The 24,125-nt window shown below is 33.0% G+C and overlaps 1 protein-coding gene across 2 annotated transcripts in view; it reads left to right on the top strand.

Annotated features, from left to right (window-relative positions):
* The window catches only part of LOC113495276 (elongation of very long chain fatty acids protein 7-like), a 44,434-nt gene that overhangs the window by 18,803 nt on the left and 1,506 nt on the right, over nucleotides 1-24,125 (top strand). For both annotated transcript variants that reach the window (XM_026873943.1, XM_026873942.1), the window contains exons 2-7: nucleotides 1-245; nucleotides 6,670-6,860; nucleotides 11,650-11,730; nucleotides 18,186-18,348; nucleotides 19,395-19,531; nucleotides 23,761-23,825. In XM_026873943.1, coding sequence (XP_026729744.1) covers nucleotides 146-245; nucleotides 6,670-6,860; nucleotides 11,650-11,730; nucleotides 18,186-18,348; nucleotides 19,395-19,531; nucleotides 23,761-23,825 — 737 coding nt within the window. In that variant the 5' untranslated portion in view covers nucleotides 1-145. The remainder of the gene's footprint in view (nucleotides 246-6,669; nucleotides 6,861-11,649; nucleotides 11,731-18,185; nucleotides 18,349-19,394; nucleotides 19,532-23,760; nucleotides 23,826-24,125) is intronic.

The raw sequence follows: 24,125 nt of genomic DNA, 5'->3' as shown, positions 1-24,125 counted from the left end.
GTGACATCTTGCTTTCGGCAAACTGTTACCAGGACTGAAAACGAAAAAAACTTCATAAAGTGAAGTGTAAAGTGAGAAGTGAGACTGAAGAAATAATTATAATTATTTTTCTATAGTTAAGTGACTGAAAAAAAAATTAGCCAAAATGACCGGTTTTGTGAAAATTGCTATCGATGATTACTATTCTGATAGTAATTGGACGACGATTATAAACAAATATTGGATGCTAGCAGAACGAGTGTCAGGTAAATATTATTTTTTTTGTTATTTTCCATTTTTATATATTCTGTGTCATGTTTTAAAAAAATAAGTTCAAACCCTGTGACTCTTCTAACCAACTTATAAATTACAATCAAATTTCATTCATAACATTCAAATTATCCCGTTAACTATAAACCTTTTAAACGACACAATATAATGTACAGCACCCGGATTCACTTCCCTTCACCGTATCCTAAGAGCTCTTACTGGGTGCAACAAACTTGTCAGCAGCACGCTGTCCTTCCGCAATTTATTCGTACTGATATATAGAAAACTCGGTGAAAATATATTTGAAAACCGGTAGTGTAGAGAACTAATTAAATAATGAATCAAATGACAATCCATATCTATGCTAATGCTAATACATATATAAAGCTGAAGAGTTTGTTTGTTTGAACGTGCTAATCTCAGGAACTACTGGTCCAAATCGAAAAATTATTTTTGTGTTGAATAGACCATTCATCGAGGATGGCTTTAGGCTATAAACCATCACGCTGCGACTAATAGGAGCGGAGATACAATAGAAAATGTGAAAAAAACAGGGCAGGTATAAATCATAACTTATATCTCCTACCCACGGGGACGAAGTCGCGGGCAACAGCTAGTTCTAAATAAAAACTTAGGTACATACACTTAACAGCGTCAAAAGAAAAAAAAAACAAAAGCATTTTTACAACTACATTTCCATAAAAGAAACCAGTTCTATTAAAAAGTATTAAAACAATAACTTGCTTTATATTCAAACACAGTCATTGAAGAAAGTTCTTGTTGCCTTGTGAGCTAGGCTTTCACGGTGCAGCAGACAAGACGTAAAATAAAACAATGCTAATACTAAATCAATGAAAGCCTTTTAAAATAAAAAAGAAACTGACAAGCAGTTAAAAGCAAAACTATCACTGCATAGATTAAACCAAACCTGTCTTAGTAGCAATGTCTCATTATTCAGTTAAATGGTATAGAGCTTCAGCCTTTTAGGGTTTCAAGTTAATAGGGTAAAAACGAAAGCCCATTATTCAGGCATGCTGTTTGTCTGTCACTAGGTTGTTTCTCATAAGCAAAAAGCAGGAAGAAGCCACGGCACCGTCTTAAATTTAATGGGTGATCAATTTGATTTTCTTTACCTATTTGTTCAAAGGCTTTAATGCTGTGAGTCCGACTCGCACTCGACAAGTTCTCCTATGTAACTCAACTTGATGATGCATAGGCATTGATAGTGATATTGCTGAAACTGCTGTCATATGTTGAACGTCTAATACATTCTAGCAATCAATTAGAAAAAGTATGTTGCAACAATTTTCAAAATGCAAAATACGGTTTAGTGTTAATATGACTTGCCGAGAATATCTGCACAGCTGGGCAAAGGTCTCCCTACTCTTCTTCAGTCCGATAAGAATAAAGTCATCCCGCCATTTTTGCCATCTTCGTTGGCATATCATAAACGCGGCCAGCCCAACTAAACTTTTTTAGCTTTATAAGAAACGTCATAAACGGTATTTTTATTTTACATTTATTTAGGTAAACCACAGGTATTATTTATAACAATACTTACAATACTATTAAAACAATGGCGCACGTACTAAAAAAACATCGAACCGAATTAGAAGACCAAAAAAATACAATATAATTCAAAAACATTCTATTTACAATCTGTCAAGTACTCGTTAGACCTTTTAATGACTAAAACCTCCTTTCTACGTCGACGCGATGAGTACTAACAAGATCTTAGACCTCCTTGGTGAACAATGAACCTGGTGGTACCATGACACGCGATCGTCAGTTACATAACAACTTACTAGTCGACAATGGCAAATTGCTTCCGACAGGTTTACAATAAACACCTGTTATTATATTTATTTATGTTTTATTCTAGATCTTATAAATAAACGTTAGTTTATAAAAAGACTAGCTTTTCGCCCGCGGCTTAGCCCGCGTCAATGTCGGTCACCGCTCGCGATTCCAAGAGAACTCTTCAAGTCCGGGATAAAAACTATCCTATGTTCTTTCTCAAGGTCAACTCTATATCTGTTTAGACGTGAAAGCGTAACAGACAGACAGAGTTACTTTCGCATTTATAATATTAGTAGGGATTTAACTTTCGTGTTCTTTATTTATAAAAAACTGTCTTAACAAGTGTCCTTATGTGATAGATAAGAAAATTTAATTTGAATTAATTTGATTTCGCCGGCAGTTTCTAAAATGGTTGGATGAAAAAATGTTCGTTAGCTGTCAAACGTCATGTCAATGTGATAGGTTTTAGGCTTTTAATTTATTTTTATTAAGGCTAAATATTTGAAACTATTCTGCACTTAAGTGTATCAAATAATAAGTGACAAAAAACCTTCCAGTTCATATTAAAAAGTAAGAAAGTTTCATTTTGTTTTTTTACTTTTTCTACAATATAAATATCGCATTTTTTAATTCGCCAAGGGTCAAAAAAATGTACAGCCTTTTTACAAAATAAAAGGCAAAAACATCAATACAAATTATGATCGAATACAAGACATTAAACGCATGTAACAGTAAAAAATGCATTTGTTGACATTAGTAAAAGTAATCTTCTTTTTAATCAATAGAGAAACGGAATATGTTGTAAAACACCGGTTCGTAAACCGGAAAAACCGGTGGAAGTGTGTTAGTGGACACACGGTACACAGAGATGACTGAGATGACGGGTTGACTAGACATCAGGTTAATATTCTAAATTTAACTTTACTGGAAGCGGAAATAACGAGTTTATTTTAGGGGAAAATTATAAGGTTTTCACCTTTCATACGTTATGAGAGATTGCTAATAATTGATGATTAATATTTGCGTTTGTATGGTGATTAAACCTAGCTCTTTCCCTCTTGGTAACCTATAGCATGAGATGAACTTAGGTAAAGAAGATTGGCACCCGGTGTAATATTAGTTTTTCAAATAGAAAATTTCTGTTAAACGTGTTTTTTTTTATTATATTCCTTTTTTTTTGTCTAAACCTAGTGTCTGTGAGTTTTTATTAGATTTGATATAGATAGTTTAAGTGAGATCACAAAAAATACTTTTGCTTTTTAATGACTAAGGAAGTAGAACAGTACGTAATTAAATCGAAAGTGAATAGTTATATTTAAAACGCTTCCTTCCTTTGCTAGTAGTACTGCAGAATAATCTTAAAATTTGTGATATTATTTTACCACGGCTGGGCAAACCTCGCTGAATAGGCAGACTCAATGGGATAGATGGCAATGAACCCGTTGCGCTGGAGAACGAGCGGAGAGGCCTATGTCCAGCAGTGGACAGCTATAGGCTGAGTTGATGATGATGAATAGGATAGATGTGTATCGCAAGAATAGGGTAGGGTAAATAGCTTTTAAGTGAGGTCTAAAATATGTAAAAAAAATCGTACAAAATTTTATGAATGTATTAATCGAAATATTACCTTATACGGTATGAAAATACAAGAGCAATGCTCATGCAAGTCATAACACAATTACCAGGTTTCCGTGTCAATGTCAGATTGAATGTTCGGTTTTTATTGTATAATGGCGATTTGCAGAATTGTTAGATTTTTTTTAGATTCCTGCCTTGCAGTTTGATATTGTTAATTTCGATCTTATTGGGACTAAGGAACTTGAAAATTATTTGGACTCTAAGGCTTAATCTTCGGCGTTCCTCATCTACGTGGGTACGAATGATAATTTAAAGTTTTTGCTAGATGAGAATTAACATTGCTCCGCCCTGAAAATAGTAGTGTTTGTCTAGTAGATTAGTATCTAAAATATTCCTAAAAAAACTGGTGCTTTGTAAGAAAAATCTTTTAATTTCTTAAATAAACGATCAAATTTTCCTTGCATTACAGAAGATTTCACAAGCATGCAATTGACTTTTCGATACTCGTATAAAAACACACAAATTATTTTAATTACACTTGAATGTCTGAAACCCAATATTACTCTTAACATGAGAGTTAAAATGCCAAGGACAACCTCAATTAGATATTTGACCAATTCGACCATGCTTGTCAAGAATCGCTTTAGTTGCGACAAACTCTCTCCTAATACGCTAACACGTTTGTACGAATCGTAAAATATTTCTCAATTACAGTATACTTATTGCAAAGAAAATTCTAAGTCCGAAGATTTCTAACCAATAAAATGGAAGCTAATAATAAATTGTTATTTTTTATTGTTATCCATAAATTGATGTATAACCTAAACGTATGTGATAGAAAGCAATACTCGTCTTAGATCTAAAGAACAATGATACTTTCACATTCTGATTTCACGCAGTAAGCTACGCTGACCACGGTTTTGTGACTACATGTTACATTCGAGCATAATGAGGTCTATTATTAAAATTAAAATGAAATGTTAATTTTGAACTCAAAAAAAAGTTTTTTTCCAAAAAAAAAACCTGGCACTGAAACTGCTGCAAAGCTAAACAATAATTCATTAGTTTGTAAAGAACGACATAATATAAAAAAATGGTTTATGTTCCGCACAAAAAATATTGAAATTACAATTAATATATTTTTTATAAAAAAACGTATATTAAAAATAATTACAATTATATGAATGACATGCTTTAGACTGAGACAGCCATAATCATAACAGGAAAACGGTTGTAGCGCGCACGTTGATGTCTTTTCTATGAAGAAAACGCAACTCACTACAGAAAATGGTAGTGACGCGAGAGGCAAATACCGTTCATTACGCAATAATAATAATCATTTTTATAATAATGTACATTGTTAGTAAATAAATAATAATTTGTTTTAGTGTAATCGGTACTTTTTCTTCGTAATTTTAATAATTTATTTGTTAATTTTACACTATTAAGGATAACTTTGAATAAAAAGATTATTTATATACATATAACTTATTTATATAAATGTATATAAATAAGTTTAAAATGAAAACCGAAACAAGTTTGTTGCTAAAGTATATTTGGTCGTGCTTTTTTATCTTAAAAAGTATTGTTAATGATCCTAGTTTTTATTTTTGTATTTATAATTTTGCAAAAATTATTATTTCTTTCTTATAACAGTCGGACGACACTCATATTCAGTTACATAAAGAACCTCAAACAGAAACAAGTTTCATCCAATAAAAAAGTGAAATTCATAATAAGAAAAAGTTCATTTAAACTGTATCAACATGTTTTCTATACCTGTTTCATTCAAGCTTCATAATTAAATCGTTCGACCCTTGTTAAGCCTTCATTCTGGTAGTGTGTCACTGACCGATCCATACTTTCACCTTCAAGGGCTTGTGATCCGTAGTGTAGTTGTAAATTGTATAATATAATAATGTAATTACCTTTAACCGCTGCATCATTACTAACTCCTACTGTAATTGGATTCTCTCTCTTAACATCGTACAACTTTCTATTTTGGTTTAATTGTTCTACGTAGGCGTTGTTTCTAGGTGAAGTTTTGAAAAAAATAGGAATAAGGTAAATTGAAGTTGAAAAGTGTTTTTTTTTTATTCCAATTAAAATTGTAGCTAATTGTATTCTTTTTTTATTTTTGACTGCTTTTTAATGAGAGTGTTTCAAAGAAATCATTTAATTATTATTTATTTAATTTCATTTACTAAAAGGCAATAATTTTTGGTTCTAAGAAACTAGACTACCGGACGCACTGTTGGTAAAAGGCGTCAATTGTTAGAGCCTTACTTCGCAACATACCTACGATGGTATTCAAAAAGAAGTTATACAAAAAATATGTATGGTATGTGTAGAATGTAAGAGTGCGTACAATTTCCGTCACATGTCGAAAATGCTTGACGAGTTCCGTATGTTTAAGGGAGAGCTCAACAATGATACAGTCATTAACATTTCTTCGTATAGAGCTCATTACGAAAATCATTGCAGTTGAGCCCAAAAGCCGTCACACTTAAAATACCGTGTATATTCCAAGTTACTGTAATTGTCAATGTTACTCGTAAAAGCAAGTCGATGGCGATGGGATGATTATAATTGTCTAACTTGTAATACCAGCGATATTGCTGTCAAAAACTGTAATTTAAAATTTATGACAGTGCTGTATTTAACAGTTGTGTCGTTGTTGAGTTGATTTTGCCAATTAGATGATATAGTTTTCAGACGAAGTTTAAAACGATAAAGGTTAATGTATTTTTAGTGTAAAATCAATTACAAGCTTTTTGTTTTGTGAGTAAGCTATTTCAGGGTTCAAAAAAATAAATGACTTAAAATTTTCGAATCTTTTAAAGTTTTTTAGTAAACCATGCTATGAGCCACACACCTATACACACAGCACAAGCGATGGCTAGAATGTTTCGTTTCATCTTAATTCGTTTAGCAGTTACGCAAAAATTGTACACATCAAGTATACTGAAGTTCAACCAAATAAACTAGCAAGCAATTGCAATTCCAGAACCAACAAAAAATCACATTTTTTTTTGTTCCCAGACCCCCGGGTCCAAGGATGGTTCCTCTTCGACACCCCGTTACCGACACTCGCCATGGTCTGCGTGTACCTCGCGTTCGTGATGGTCTGCGGGCCGCTGTACATGGCCAACAAGAAACCCTTCCAGATACAGAACACCTTAGTGTGGTACAATGCCTTCCAAGTCATGCTGTCACTGTATATGTTTTATGAGGTGAGTTGAAGTTACTATTTATTTTATTATTCCCGCATTAATTAATCCTTGTTCCGTACATGTGGCCGTGGGGTATCCAAAAATTTAAGTCTTATGCACAAAGACCCCCTTAAAAAAATGGTTCGCGGTATTTTGTAAACATACAAAGCACCTACACAAAAACAGAGCTCTCAGAATCTTATCGCTACGAATACTCTATTTTGATGTTTGTCTTTAAGTTACATCATTTCCATAATTATTGTCTTACAAATCAAACAAACTCGTTGTTTTCAAACATCCTGTATCCTTGGCACCTAAAAAGGAGCTGAACAAAGATTTAACAAGAAGAAATTAAGTTCAAATATTGACCGTGTTTTGTAAGCACTGAGCAAAGATCATGCACCGGATAGTAACTGCTTAGCCTTCAGATTTTAACTGCAAGACTTCTATAGCGAAGTGGTAATCACGTAAATAACTTTTTGTATGCAGTACCGTAGGTTTGATCCCCACTTAAAATCAGAGTTAGTACGAACTTCAAAAACCTCTTTTAAGCCTAAGCTTCATTCGGCATTCGAATGGCAAAAGGCTACAAAAAGTAAGCAAAGTTTTTATTTGTTAATAAACAACTTTTTATGATTTGTCAACTATAACTAAATAATGGGTAACAATTAAAAATACCGACGATGAAAACATTACCTAATAGTTATTAACCTAGTATTTAAATTCACAAAACGCATATTAACAAACATTAATTGTTTAGTGCGTAATGAACGTGCATAATCAATTGGCTGTATTCACACAACTCTTATCGAATTAATCGCTCAATTAAAATAACACCCAGAAATTAACAAAGCTATTGTTAATTTTCATAAAGCTTGTAAATTAATCGTTAACAAACGTACAAAAAAGTATTTGTATTCGAAGTATGAATAAGACAATGTATAATTACCTTCCGTCGTTCTATTACGACTTCAAACTGATTATTATTTCACAGTTTTGTCCTACGAATGTTCAATATACATTATGCCATTTTATGAAAGAAGAGTCCTTTTCAAGTTCGATAGGAATTGAGATGCAATATGTCCAAAGTAAATGACTATTGAATATCATTAAATATATTATTAATGACTATTGAATATTATCTTCAGCGTGCTAATTTTGGCTGTCAAAACAGTCAACGACTGCCATTAATTATAATTTATTGGCTATTATATCCAACATCTGTGTCTTGATTGATTATGACCAATTTTATCAAAATAGTAACATTGGCTGCCGAACTTTTTTATAACCAACCTTTATTGTAAATCGAATCTGTACACATACAAGCAGCATGTCGTTACTCTGACTTGACAGTTCTAGTCTTTGTCTAATTCATACCCAGAGACCTATACTTGTAGAAACAAAGCGCTAAATTATCAGCTAATCAATTGTTCTACACAATCGCCAAGGAATCGCATGGTTTAGCAACATGTCAAGGCTGTTTGACAATTTCACGAGCCCATGACGATGTGACATGCAATCTTGACACTTATGGTGTCTCATTAGGGTTCTATTTAGAACACATTTGTCATAATTGCCATATTAAAAGTTCTTTATATTTTAAATCAATAGCAATCAATGGATTACGTTAAACTGGATGATAAAAGTTTCTTTGAAGTTTAGAGGGTGTAACCGAATTCTATTTAAAATAGCAAAGACAGAAAACATTCATTTTAGGAAGTCGTGTCAAAATCAATAAATGTTGAACTTTGTTTAGTAGCTCTATTATGAAATTAACCAAGTTTAGTAAAGGCCTTGCTATTATATCTGTAGATAAAAAGTAACGAGTATCCGACTTAAAATTGTTGCTTTTAATTTGTAACGTAAATCTATACTAATATATAAGGCTGAAGAGTTTGTTTGTTTGTTTGTTTGAACTCGCTAATCTCAGGAACTACTTGTCCAAATTGAAAAATTATTTTTGTGTTGAATAGACCATTCATCGAGGAAGGCTTTAGGCTAGAAATGATCACGCTGCGACTAATAAGAGAGAGCGAAGATACAATAGAAAATGTGAAAAAAACAGGGCAGGTATAAATCATAACCTATATCTTCTATCCACGGGGACGAAGTCGCGGGCAACAGCTAGTTTGTAATATGAGTAACGCAGGTAAATAAGGCAAACGGGTGGATTCAGAATAGAAAGTAAATGCACTATCCAATCGTCTTTCCAAAAAAAACATTTCATTTTGACTAGGTCAAACATCGAAAAACTTCACTTATTTTTATCCTTGTCAGTCTAATAATATGCGATCTAATAATTGCGTGCCTAGTTATTACAAGATACTGAAATAGTTCAAATTCAAGTTATGACTATATTATTAAGATAAATCTGTTTATTACTACTAGTCTAGTAGTCGTTTCTTTTAGTCTAATTTGTCGATTGCCAGGCCAGAAGGGTTGACCGAAACGGTTACCACGGACTTAGAGCAGAAAGAGCAGAAAAAAGACAAAATACAATATCTATATTACAATACATACCTATACCTATATTATGTTCTCTAGAGCATGTATTTGTAAGGGTAAACCAACCAGCATCTTATCTGTCGGTAACTTTAAGTGGCTAGTGTACAGTATCAGGGCCCCAATTCTACTATTTACAAAGGCCCAAGAATGAATGAAAATGGGCTTAAAATGACAAATTTGGCATTTTTTCCTTCACTAAAATTAAAAACTTAGTATGGGACGGTACACTCAAGGTCATAACAATTAACTTCCAATTATTGTATTTTCAAAATGCTTAAGAGAATAGGAATAATTTCAAATTTAAACCAATTGCCAGTCATTCATCGGCCATTGTAAAATAGCTGAATCGGCCCAGGTTTGGAGAAACAAGGTCGGCATCGGCAACCAATGGATGACAGCTCGTCTGCGATCAAACAGCAATTTGATACACGAATGCATTGACAAAGCTCTAGTGTTTAATATTATGGCTATCAGAGTTACCTGCAACAATTTTTTTTTTAACATACATTATCCTTTTTGTAAGGGTTCATAAGATACATTTTTACTGAGCTAAATTTACAATAATACAATATCTAGTCCTAACTTTAGTCCTAAAGAGGAATCTATAGCTACAAGCACATATTGCCAATAAAAACCGGTCAAAAGTATTTATTGGAGACACTCGTTATTCAAGAGAAAGGGTCTGCGAGTGAAAGGATTTGATACAGTTTCCTTTATTTAATAAAAAAGTGTAACAGACACTCGGACGTATTCGAAAATTATACATGCATACATGAAATTTTTTCGAAATCAGTTTCTGATGTTGAAGTTTAACATACAGGACAATTTTGCCAGTTGTATTTTGTAAACAAGTCCTCTTCAATTTAAGGAGCAATATTATCTGATATCCTTTACTTTAAATTTAAAACGATATAACAGGTGTACAAATGTGCGTGTATCAAAGTAAATAATTATCTCCGATGTTTCGAAAAAATATGAGCAGTTTTCCAAAATTTATTTTTTTACTCACTCATCATTCAGTTTCTTGTCAAAATATCTAGAAATATCCAGATATATCAACAAAATAAAATGTCACCGTTAAATGAGATCTTACCTATGTGCACACGAACTCACAGCGCGTAACACCACGGTTCATTGGCCACATTTACGCAACCATATCCGAATGCAAGACTAGTGCTAAAATAGGGCCACTCTGTTATTGGGTCAAGGCGAATGCAGTTTATTGATATTTCTTCTTGTTTTGTTTGATTGCAAAGCTTGTGAAAGATTAATTGTGGTAGTGATTGCAGATAGACTTTTTACAAGTATTTAAATGCAATTATTTAAAGCGATGACTAAAATTACGAACTCACTTTAGTAATAAACGCTGTCTGTCCAGCGGTCCGTCATGAGCCCTTTTTTTACTAAACTCTCAGTGTTTTCAGCTAAAATCACATTTGACCGGTTTTTAATGTCTATTTGATACTACATTCCACTTCAGACACTATGAGAAACGCGGCAATATAGCATTACATTCAAATAAGTTAGGAACTATGATGCTTGACGGTACACCATTAAAATATAAAAACCTACCGAAGCCCATCTAACTAGGATTTGTTTTTTTCGCGTACTGTTTGCTTTTGTACATTAGCTTAATGTATTTTTTAAACATAGCCAGTACTAACATATTGAATTAAATCAATTGCCTTAACGACGAAAATTACTCACATTATAACAATATTACTTCCCAACATAAATTAATTTATAACATCAATATTATAAAACTGACGTTCTCTTACGAATAGACTGCAAAATTCCTGACAATTCGGTCAAGGCAGCTAGATATCTACAATAGACATAATAAGAAATAAAAGTTACCGAATAATTACGATCTATAAAGTTATTGTGTTACGGTTAGTTAATTGTTAGAACGAATTGTTAGACAGATTGATTTGCACGCTATTGCTACGCGTAATGCAAAAATGTTAAGCGTATGTAAATAAGTATGATGCTGTGTCTGTATATCGCTGAACTTACAATATTTTTTATGTTGATGCTAATTGTGAAGCATAATAAAGACGTGATTATTTAATTTAAAATATTAGGCACTGTTTGGATTTCTAGTTTGAACCCCGTGTAGGACAAGTGTTGGTGTCATCTACGAATGCTTGTCTTGAATCTAGGTGTTTTGCACAACGCACGGTTTTTTACAAAGCACGAAATTCTTTTTTTGCGTGAGAGTGTTTTAGAGATAATGGAAGCACTTCTTAAAATACCGAATTATTTATGAAGTAAATATTAATTAATCTTCATGTCTTGTTCCCAGCACCTGATGTCGGGTTGGTGGGGCGACTACAGTCTATCGTGCCAGCCAGTGGACTACAGCGACAGTGATAAAGCGAGACGGGTAAGCAGTAAACCTGAACATCACTTTTTCTAGGAAAAAATACATTTAATGTGGAGAATAACGTAAATATATTAATGTTATACTTAGTTATATAATGAGTCAAAGTAACCTGTCAAATTAAAATTTTAGTCTTAGTGCCTCTCCAGTCAAGAGATATTATTTTTGACACTAAAAAATGCTCAAATACACCTAGATGACAGGTCCAACTTACATAATTTTTCGAAACGAAATTTCAATATAAATTATTATGAGAGTTTTCTATTGGTGTTAAAAGTGGCTGAAATGGCTCACACTTGCGAATGCGACTACTACTTGTCGGGTTTTTTTAAGATTGATCCAAGCTCATGATCTATACTTAAAAGTAGAATCTAAAAAATAATCTCTTACATAATTTTAACAAGCCAATGTTTTTGAGTGTACACAAACGGCACCGCCTTCACAATGCAAATGTTACTTTCTACATATATTACACGATGTACCTTTATTAAACGTATCGAAGCCTAACGAGTAACTCTCTTAAGGTGTAGAAAGTACCAAAGTGACCATTATAACATACCCATTGTAGATTATTACGCAGAGGGTACATTTCATACATTCATTTATTTTATACCTATTTCTTCTTTATCTGATGATATTACGCTTCTTTAAATTACCTGTTAACTTATTTTTAATTAACGTTACGTGTTTTACTTTTTAATGTGTAGTGAGTGTGTTAATTAATTGTTACTAGATCTAAGATAAAATGAGTTTATGATTTTCTAAATGTAATTGTATGTGTTATGTCATCGTTATGGTATTTGTTATGTTTTATTTTAAGATCCACTAATTCTAATATTTGTGGCCTCTGTGTATAATGTTTTAATACTTTCAAGAGGAATATTCATAATTATTTATTTTTTAACGGTTTACTCACAAGTGTTTATTGGGAGAGCCCATCTAGTTTCAGACCCAACCAAACTTCTAAATCAGAAGCTGACGCGGCAGCTAAACTGATTATTATTGAATAAACATGAAGTAAAATGAAATTAAGCGTAAATCGAGCAAAAACATTATACGCAATATTGATCATCATCCTAGCTTCAATAACATCAAGCAAACTCCAGCATGTTAAAAATAAATAAACACACAGTTTTAGAAAACGTCGAAAGTTCTCGAAAACTTTCAATAACGATTTTCCTTATATGAAACCTTCACAAACCGCAAAACTAGCAAAAAAAAAAGGTCACGTATTTAACGTGAACGTCAGCAATTATCCAACTTGCACATTCATCCCATTCACGCATTCCATCCCATCACTAAGCCACTAATGACATTCTGAATGAAACCTTACATAACTAATGTTGTCATTAGACAAGCGTTACATTCGTAGCAAATAATTTCAATTTTAAAATTACGTAACGAAATAACCACCTTTCTTTATGTTAACAAGAAAAACAAATAGGTAAATTGTTTTTAAAGCTGACGCAATGTTACGCAGTACCTATAAATTGAATTTTCGACAAACATTACATTCGTAGCAAATTGTTGAACAAAGGAAAACAGGTCAACAGATAACCTGTTGCAATAGGTATAAAACTAAAGGTTAAACAAAGACCCATCTGAATTATTTTCTACTCTATGCCTAGCTGTCAAGATCGTTCAATGCCTTCAACGGTACCGACTTCTCGACACACTTGGCTTTCGAATATTTTGTTTATATAGTAAAAGTGAAACTGCGTCAAGCCTATCTGTAAAGATTACATGAATGTCAAAAATATTTTCAAAGGTTGTCAATAATTAGCACATTATTTTTAATCAACATGAAAATAATTTAAAAGGAAATATTAGCATTATCATTTTAGAGAGTGTTTTATGCTTATGATCACCAAATATTTGACCAGTTAAGGTGTGAAAAACATGCGTAAACCGCAGAAGTGAAATGTTAGATTGAAAACTGTCAAAATATATGGTCATGTCGAATGCAAAGCTCACAACACCAAAAATCTGCTTACGTCACTTTTAACTCAGTTAATCAATGTAATATAATGTTCATCGTTTTAAGTTTTAGTATTCGAATTTGCATTTAGTACAATTATTTAGCTATTTTCTCCATCATTTTTTTAAACGCAGAAAGCACATAAATCTTTGAATAAGTCGCATCGCCTGTTTATTGAACCTGTACCTCAGGCAATCAAGTTTACACTAATAACCAAAAACTGAACACACAAATTAACCATGACCGTATTAATACGAGAATACAACGCAATCAAACCCTTAAAAAATTAACGAGATTTTAATTAGTTTAGACAGTCACAATTAAAGTCTTCATAAATGTATTGCTACCATACCTTAATGATTTATAGCCAGTTATTACATACACTATTTGCATGTCCATCTTTAGTGGTTTCACCTACTAATTAAACATAATTTACCAATTTAATAATCCTAAGTTTGTAAACAGGGTTAGATCTCATCATAAAGTGTAGTCAGTTATGTTTTATTCATCAAGCAGAATTTTAATAATGAAAAATAAATTTCCTTACTGTCAAATCCACAAAACAATCTAAGCATCGTGCCAAAAGTTTTAATACATAAGCTTAACAAAATACTAATAACTACTATGTGTTATTATTGCAACATCCAACGACGACATAATACAATAATTAAAATAGATAATGTAATATTGAAAAATATTTCAAAAATGTAGAAAAGTTAAAACTCTGCGAGTTTACAAATTTTTTTTGCACGACATTGAGGCAGGCTGACATTATTTTTTGTAGATAATTTCTTAATTTGGTTTGCCGCTAAAACAAAAAAATACAAGGAATGTGCCAAAAAATCATTTTTTTGATAAATTAATTTACCCCAAAATTGTTTTATCACCCTACCGGCTACCTTTCCTTTAGCCTATTTATACGGAGCTCTTGATGTCACGAGTTCAACTCTCACTTGACTGGTGTTTATTCTTCCTCTATGTACCTACATTATTCTCTTATATGGTAATTCACTAACATTCTTGACCTCGGATAGCGAATTCTTTTCGTTGCATAATCCAAACTTGTTTTGCAGCGAACATTAACGATTTGTTTACTATATCATTCAAGGCAATGTCACGGCCGATCATTGATACTAAAACATGTTTTAATTTAAAACAATTTTATATTTATTAATGGACAGTCTTTCAATTACATTTTGATCCTTATCCATACCTACGTATAAGGATCAAAATTCAATAGGAAGATTGAATTCTAGGTACTAAGTTCTGTGCAGTTTGCTTGTCGAATCGCAAGAAATACTGATACATTTTAGAAAATGTTTCAAACAGTTTACCTATTAATAAAAGTGGTTTTCGAGTAGTACCATTTTGGAATAAAATGATCTGCCTCGCTCAAAAATTCTACTCAACAAATTTAATGTTTGAATAGTCAAAATTTTAGAAAGTATTTTGAGACCGCTATTGAAAGAAGAGATATTTATGATTAGATACAAAAGAGAAACGTAATGGATTACTTTTGTGACAGACCGGTATTTCGGTTCACGTGTTATAGACATACCATTTTATTTTACTTTTGTTCTTTTACAGCCTCCCAAAAGACAACGCCTACTTAAAGTATAAGAAAAAAAATATTGACACCATTTTGATTAATTATAAGTAAAACGATCATAAAAGAGTCAGACCGCTCGCGTATTCTCCGCGCGCCTCATACCAAAGTAAGAGCCAAGCTCTTGGTATAACCAATTATACAAAGAGCTTGGCACACCTGTTAAACAATAAATAAAGTCCGCATAATAGTTCTCGTAATTTTTTCGAAACCAAAATATCTATTTACTATAACTTTAATTCAATTATAAATCTTACAGTAACTGCCAATTGAAAATTATGGGAATTCAACGTGCCTCGACAATCATCCATCACAATATCTTAGACTATTAAGTACAATTTTTAGTTTGAGATAGTTAATGGTAGACATGAGCTATACAACACACAACGAATGCATTTATCTATATTTGCATATTTCGTAAATTAGTAAACCAAAAAAACACGGTGTAGACTAAAACGATTATTTAAATTTTAATTTAACATATTTCCGAACGATAACATCATGAATTGTACATTATAATGTAATTAATGCAGATTAACTTTCATAAACTTTAGACGTGATACCTAAACTTATTCAGATGGTAACAAAAAAATAACCAGCAGATTAAAAAAAGAAGATCTATGTTTAACAGTCGAATTGACGAAGGCTGTTCAGACAGAAACAACTGTCAATCTCAAAACTGTCTATCAACAAATATGACATTCGTTTTTCTAGTATAACGTATATTTATTTACGGCTATAATGAAAATACGAAAATTCTAAGTTCCTACCAAAACCTTTACAGCATAACTCACAGTAAAATACTACCCGTACAATATGTGCCATATTGATATTATCATTATCAAGTAGAATACCATAAAGACAAAATGAGAAATATTGCTCTACACCTCTACCCCGTGTAGTCTGTTGTCTCGCTTCAGAAAGACTTACGTTAAGAGGTTGTAGGTCCCTTGAGGTTCTTACAACATGTGCATAAATTAAGCAAGTTTGCAAGTAACCTATTACGATGGGGAATGAAAGGGTGCCCTTTAGCAGATGAGTTGCTGATGGAAATTAGTATTATTAAATGCTTATCACGAATGTGCTCTTTGATATACAATACGCATATTATTCATAGTATTGGAATTAAATAAGGTCATTTTTATCTCTGTGCAAGCCAAAATTAAAAAACATGGGTAAAAATTATGATGGTGTAGTAATTTTGAAACAACATTTAAAAAAGGAAAAAATTAAGACCCATACACTGTTTCATCTGACATCATCATCAGCCTAGCCTTTTCCCAACTATGTTGGGGTCGGCTACCAGTCCAACCGGTTTCAGCTAAGTACTAGTGTTTTACAAGGAGCGACTGCCTATCTGACCTCCTCAACCCAGTTACCTGGGCAACACGACACCCGTTGGTTAGACTGGCTGTCAGACTTTTCAAGCTTCTGACTACCTGTAACGACTGTCAAAGATATAGGAATAACAGCCGGGACCCACAATTTGACGTGCCTTCCGAAACCCGGCCTTCATCTGGCAGTCAGTAGAAAAAGAAAAACAAACATTTTCAAAGTATCACATACCACTCGACAAAACAACACCTCCACAATCTACTAACCTGTTTACCTACCCACAAAAATCCATTAACACAAAATTCCAATACAAACAATTTCGCATCAATGCCAATGGGACTAAAAAGGCGAGATAAACTTAGTTTCACTTTCGATAGTGACGTAAGAGTCAGCTGACAGTGCTTTCACTACGCGGAAGCAAGTTCATTGGTACGGTCAAGTGCGAGGCTGGTCTTAACGTAATGCTGGTTATTTAACATGGTTTGAATCGTAGGATGACTTGGTACTATTGAGCACTTACGTTTTGTGATTTAGGTTCCTGATGGTCGGTATTTTGCGGCATATCGCTAAAATATTTAGGCTTTTTTGCTTGAATTCTGTAGTTAACACTAGAACAAATAATAAACTAGCTTGTTTTTTTTTGTGCAAATCTCTTTAGTTGCCTCAATTAGAAAAGTGAAGATTACTACACGTGATGAACTTAATTAATAGTTTTCTTTGTGATAAATTACGCTGACTCGATCGGAGGCCTTTCCCCTTGTAATCCAGTAAATATATATTTCATAAATACCTAAGCCTTAACAAAGAACCTGAAGCCTTCCACTAATCTCCTAAAGTAATATTATTATGAGTGTGAAATCGTGACAGCGCATGACACTAAATAGAGCAAAGTCTCTCTTCCACTCATAGAATGATAGCTATAGGCCTTTTAAACGTCCGCTCTAAAAATACTATCATAATCAGCATAACACGTCGTAATTCAAAAAAAGAAAGTCAAAGATTATAGAAACCAATCGTTAAGCAAGACATTCCGGTTGTGTCAGGCCTGACAATCTGTTCCCAAGCAAAAACACTGATTATCAGAAATTAAAAGTATTACACACGTAGCAAATGATATTTAAGCACCTGTGATTGTATTATACGCATGTAGTACAACATTGTGGATTTTATTATGGTTCCATGTTCATTATAACGTGTAATTTTTTGGTCGATTACAAGCAATAATCATTTGTAACGCTGACAACAGTCATACTCAAATATTGTCCATGAAAAAGGAACGAGAAATTGAGTGTTTCAGATAAATACCATTTTTTTACGATTTCGTTCTCATGTTGAGGGTTTTTTTCTGTATTTTTAAAATCCAAAATAAATAAAATTTGGATAAGCTACTGGGCATCTAAACCATATAAACTGTAATCTTCATACACCAATATACGCCTAAACCGAATCATCCACGCAGAGCAAGAAAAACTCAAAACTTTCATTAAGGTTAACAAAAACATGCAAAAACCTTTAACTTACAACTCTTTTCTTCCCCAGATGCTCCACCTATGCTGGGTCTACTACTTCTCCAAGCTGTCGGAGTTCGCGGACACCGTGTTCTTTGTTCTCCGTAAGAAGAAGAGTCAGATCACTTGGCTGCATCTCTACCATCACTCGCTGACCCCCTTCGAAGCCTGGCTGCTTGTTAAGTTCATTGCTGGTAAGTATGAAACTCTTCAATATTGAAATCCCAATGACGTCACAATTAAACCTATATTTGAGAATCATGCATCAGATTTCATAGAGTCTTCCTCATTCCGCTTGGCAGTGACAAAGAAAGCACGTGATGTCATTATGTTGTCTATAACAGTTTCAATGTGGAAAATTAATAGGATGCATTAAACAAAATCATCACATCGACGCAACGGACAAGGCGAAATTCATGGAATTTTCAACATAACTTTTTTGGTTTATTTGTATTACTTGTGTTTCACTACTTTCATGTCTGGTTCTGATTAACACGATTTAAATATTTTGTAAACTTCTGGTTTAAGGTTCACAATACTCTTAAATTTGCAGAATTCTTTTTTTGCCGATCTAGATTATCAAAGAAATCCATTTTTAACTCTCTCTAAATCTTGCTTCTTAATTTCAAAACTTACTTTCTAGGCCTCTAAGAAAATTAAAATCTGAATAAATAAATAAAGATAGCTTACTTAATTATTTTCAGTGTCTTTTTAACTTTTAGGCGTTTCTGTGTCAGAATTACCATTTTACTCGTTACGGCCGCTAGCTGATTAGAAAGAGCGTTGCGCATTGAAAGTAAATATAATAATGAATAATGTGTGCCTAGAAATGAGTTCCGTTAATTAAAGACGCAAAGATTACGCAATATACACTGATACAGATCACGGAAGAAAATGAAATCATATATGGTGATTGTCATAGCGCATTTCTTACCCCTCTCTCGCTCTTTAAGAAAGTGATTTCACACAAAAAATAAGTTGTGTGTTGCTATTAAATTGTCAGTCCAACCGTCACACTACTAGTTTCAAATCCTCGGTACGTACTTATATATATTCGTTAGTTTTCTTTAATATATTCCACATATTAAACTGGCTTTATCTGAAATTATCTAGCAGCTTGATTCTGATAAAGGCGTCTCCAGGATTGAGCCAAGACCTATCTAGCCACGTGCTCCCAGCCAATGGGAGTCTTCCTTACTCACATGTTCTTGCATTTAACTAAACTTCTTTTCCTTTCTAGGCGGTCACGGAACCTTCTCGAACATCGTGAACAACCTCGTGCATGTGATCATGTACAGCTACTACATGCTGGCGGCCATGGGACCCCATTACCAGAAGTACCTGTGGTGGAAGAAACACCTCACTACACTTCAACTTGTAAGTATGGTTTCGTGTAACTATTGGGTATAAGTGCGATGATTGTCGCACATGACGACTGTCTAAAAACAAAGAAAATATTTTTCAGGTGTATATAGGTACAGGTTACTTAACTAAACAATAACAAAAAGTAAACATTTGCCATGATCGTAATCGTACAGTAGGACCATACATGATTGGAACAGTTAAATATGGTACTAACAATTTGAGCAAGCATTAAAACCTTTAATCTCTTACATAAGCCATACACAAAATAATTACAAGATTTCTTACACCTTGACGTTTTAATAGAAACTTTCAAATAAATCAAATGATAAAACTCGAGTATTTTAGATTTGTATCATCCATCAAACGCAACACCTTTGACTTTCTCAAACAGTTTTATCAAATATTATATCTACAGATCCGACTCTTAGAGCTAATATTGGATAGATCCCAAAGAGATAGAAAGAGAAATCATCATCAGCCGATAATGCGTAAAGGTTATAGAAGTTTGTTCTCTTGTCTTGAAGACAGATTTGAATTGCGATTGCCAAAACAGGACTCGCAAATATATGTATTCTAATGTATTATACTAGCAATCGAAGAAATAATCCATCCAGCCATATAGGCAATATATAATAGAGCGTTTCAGACTTTGTTATAAAAGTATTTAATTCTAGTTAAGCTAAAGAAATATACTTGAGCTACACAACTCGCTTTTCGCCAAGTAAAAACAGCTCTTTATAAATTCGTTAGGAAACACTTGACTCTCGGACATACATTTACCGGTTTGTCGCATATTTCACAACATCCACTGCACCGCGTATTAACTACAACAAGACATTTTAACTTAAGACAAATTATCTAGATGAAGCAGCAGCCTGGCTATACCACCATCTATTAAAGTAAGACTGTTGCACTGCGGGAAAGAGATCCCGCTCTACAAAGTGTATTTCTGTCTCGCTTCTAAAACTTCAACATCCTTGCTTTGTGAGGCAGTGGTAGATTCCCTGCACGGTCTACTTAATGGTTACCTAAACAATTACAGACACGAACAGAAATCTCTTAGAATATTTCACAACTGACAATTAAATGATTGCATCGATGTCTGTTTAATCACTTTTCAACGTCTTGTCATCTGTTTTCGTTTTTTTGCTGAATGAGGTAAAAGGAAAACATAATTACGGAATCGAAGATCACACAACCGGTCCACTGTTGGACATCTTACAAAATATTCTGACAGGTAAATTGTTGTTTTAAAGAAATCTCTTCCGACAGCGGAATGGCGTATTTTATAGAAGCAATGAGCATTGATGCGCTAGACATGTTCTAATAGTCATAGTGCTTTTGAATTTAATAGCTTGTTTGACATTACTAATCTCATGTTTTTTTTAATAAATACTTTTGTGCTCGTGTAAAGATTGCATGACGTGAAAAATATTTTTTATTCACTAAATAAAACTTAGTAACTAAGGCATTGACAAAAAGATTCAACTGCATTCTTCCTTAATATGTAATGTTGCCGTTTATGAGGTAATAACAATTAAGCGTCATATCACTACCATTTTGGAACCTTAAAAACATTCTGATGCTGAATCTGCCGTGTAGGGCTAAAGTGACCTAGTGTGTGGTCTCAGCGATACTTTTGTTGAGGAAGTAAAAAAACTCGAAGCCTACAAACTAACTAGCATTTAATATTTATTTTGAAATGAAACGTATTATAGAATGAGACATGCAAAACAACTGTTGGAATAAAGCATCTGTATAGAAGCTTACTGTATATGCCGATAAGTAGATACAAAAATTGCTTCTTCCTAATGATCGTAGCCGTCTTTCAAAACCGGAACACAGCATTACTCATAAGTGAGTAATAAATAAGTGAGAAAATTTCACACATTTCGTCAAATATAATGAGTGTTTTTATCCTCAACAAACTTCCTCAATAATTTGCCGCCGGCTCGGTCCACCAATAAGGATCTTGCACCGCGCCTAGCATTCCTAGCGGCGGAGTTGCGCTTGCGCAAACCTTAGGATATAGTGTGTACGGTAGAGTTGTACCGTGAGGAAATAGGTAAGTTCGATGAAAAATAATACTATGAACACTTAAAAAAATAAGATAAATAATGATATTTGACACTGAATCGTTGTAGTATCTGAAACATGCAAGCGTTCAGATTGCACTAAACGATAGACGTTTAGTGCAATCTGAACACTTGCATGTTGCTACGCATATGCTTCTTGGCGACAGGAAGGAGTTTTCATTCAATCAATTCTTATTATATTTTCAACAGGATAATTTTCAACCAATAAGTCAAATACTGCGCAAAATTTTCTTTGTTTTTTTTACGCCTTCCATTTTATAGGTTTTCTATTCTATTTATAAACCTATTTATTTGTTATAACGATTACGATTACGAATTTTGTTATGACGATTGTCTCAATGTAGGATAAAAATATTTAAGTTTTTTGTTTCTTATTAGATGCTAACATTAGGGAATAATACCTTATGTCGCAAGGGGTTTCACAAATATTCAAGACACATACACAAATACAGACAAATTCACGAAAAGCATTCGAGAATCACACAAATGAAATGTCATACACCTAGATCAAACCCGTGACACATCGCGTTTAGTGAGTTGTGCGTGACCTCTTGGCTATCCTTGCAAATGCTTACTGCCTTTAATGTATTTCTATTACTCACTTACATTTTCCTATACACCATAAATCCGTCATATTAATTATCGTCCAGTTTCCACGACCGCAGTACCGCTCTAGCGTGCGGGGGCAACATTTAGCCGCAGTTGCAACATCGAACGGAACGCTGCACCGCCGTATCCTTTCTCTATATTGCAAACACACGTTCTATAAAACATTTTACAGTTAAATTAACGTACTACCATCTTGTGGTGTTAATCCTTGGGTTAGAATTGCTATGATATTTTTGCTTAGAAGAAATTATGTTTAATAGATATTTGTATGGTTTCGAAGGAAGAAAGATTTGATGTTTCTAAGCAATCTGTTGCATGCTCATAATAAAATTAGGAAAATACTCAAACACCAGTCTTTGACTTGTAGGCTATTAACTTTAAACTATTTTAGATATGATAATGACTTAATTCATTACTGTCATGCTATTCTGCTATTAAATTTTCGTATTCTATCAATAACGATTTAAACATCTTTGTTTATGTAAAGAGTAAAAAGCGAGAAGCCAAAGAGACATCCAATTTGATTGGTTTTGTATTACTCGATTACATTTAATAAACAAGTATTTTATTTACCTTAAGAAAAAAAGAAAACTTGAAGATCTTAATCAATGAGTCGAAATCGCTTTCAACAAAATGTCAGTAAATGCATATTTCAGCATCTTCATAAGTTCACAAAACATGGGTGTCAAATATCACATTACATATAAACATTCATATTAAAACAAAAAGAAATAAGTAGGTTTATAATTATTGAAAACTTTTTGCCAAATTCAATTTGCGTACTGCACGGATCATCAGTTAAATTGAATATGCTCTTAAAATGACAGAACCGGTCACCGGCACCAGAGGGAACAATAAAAAAATAATTAAACACTTTGCATTTTATTACAATAAATAAAATAATATATATGATCTGCGAATACAGTTTAAACTTAATATGAAAACATGTTATTACAGTAATTTCCATTCCATTACGGTTCTGGCTCAAAATGATGTTGATTGAAAAACAAAAGACATTTGGCATAAACAATGTTGTTTCATGGAAGACCTTAATTCGTCTTTTCTTGTCTTACTTCCACTTTATGTGAATCATAAAATACATCCATGACTTTTTTGAATGGTGAAAGTTCAAAAACTTTCCCCAAAATTTTTGGGTAAAAAGGGCCTTATCTAGACTTGGATGTTTGCTTGGTTTATGTCATGTAGTATTTTTTTTTATTAAGAATCATAAAACCAAATAATTATCCCCGTTCTTTGTTGGTAATACTATTAAAAGTATTTGTTCTTTGATTTCTTACTTACAGGTCAATCAACAACCTCTCATTAGTCGTATTTCAACAAAAGCTTATCGTTTTTAATTGAATTCTATTTCCACTAGCATTTTCTATATTCTTAATTTTCACATTCTAGTTATTCGAAACACTCCAAAAGTTATAAATAATCTTAATAACATATTTTACCTATCAAGGGTTTCAATCAAACGTACAACTCTTCGCCTAACTATACATATACTATGTAACTGTATGTTTGTTCTAGATCCAATTCTTCATGGTGCTGTTCCATTCGATCAGCGCCTTGGTGTACGACTGTGGATATCCAAAGTAAGTATTAAAGTACAAAAAGCGATATTACGAGTATAATGTAAAGGGACTCTGAAAAATCTAAAACGAAAAATACTTGCTTAAATATTAAATGGGCAAAAAAATTTGGAGTACCTCTATCAGACTTAATGTCAACTCAAGCATAGGTACTTAATGAAAATAATTATTAAATAAGTGATCGACAGTCACTGTAACAAGAACACTGAATACAACGATCGTTACTTGTTTTGCTTTTTTTTTTTTTTAATGACAGTAGCTCTAGTCTTAATTACGACAATAGATTGCATTAGAAAGCTAAAA

The sequence above is a fragment of the Trichoplusia ni genome, chromosome 6 (genome assembly GCF_003590095.1).
Source record: "Trichoplusia ni isolate ovarian cell line Hi5 chromosome 6, tn1, whole genome shotgun sequence".
Classification (NCBI taxonomy): domain Eukaryota; kingdom Metazoa; phylum Arthropoda; class Insecta; order Lepidoptera; family Noctuidae; genus Trichoplusia; species Trichoplusia ni.
Note: the sequence above shows the minus strand (reverse complement) of the source record. Positions and strands in the feature narration are given on the sequence as shown.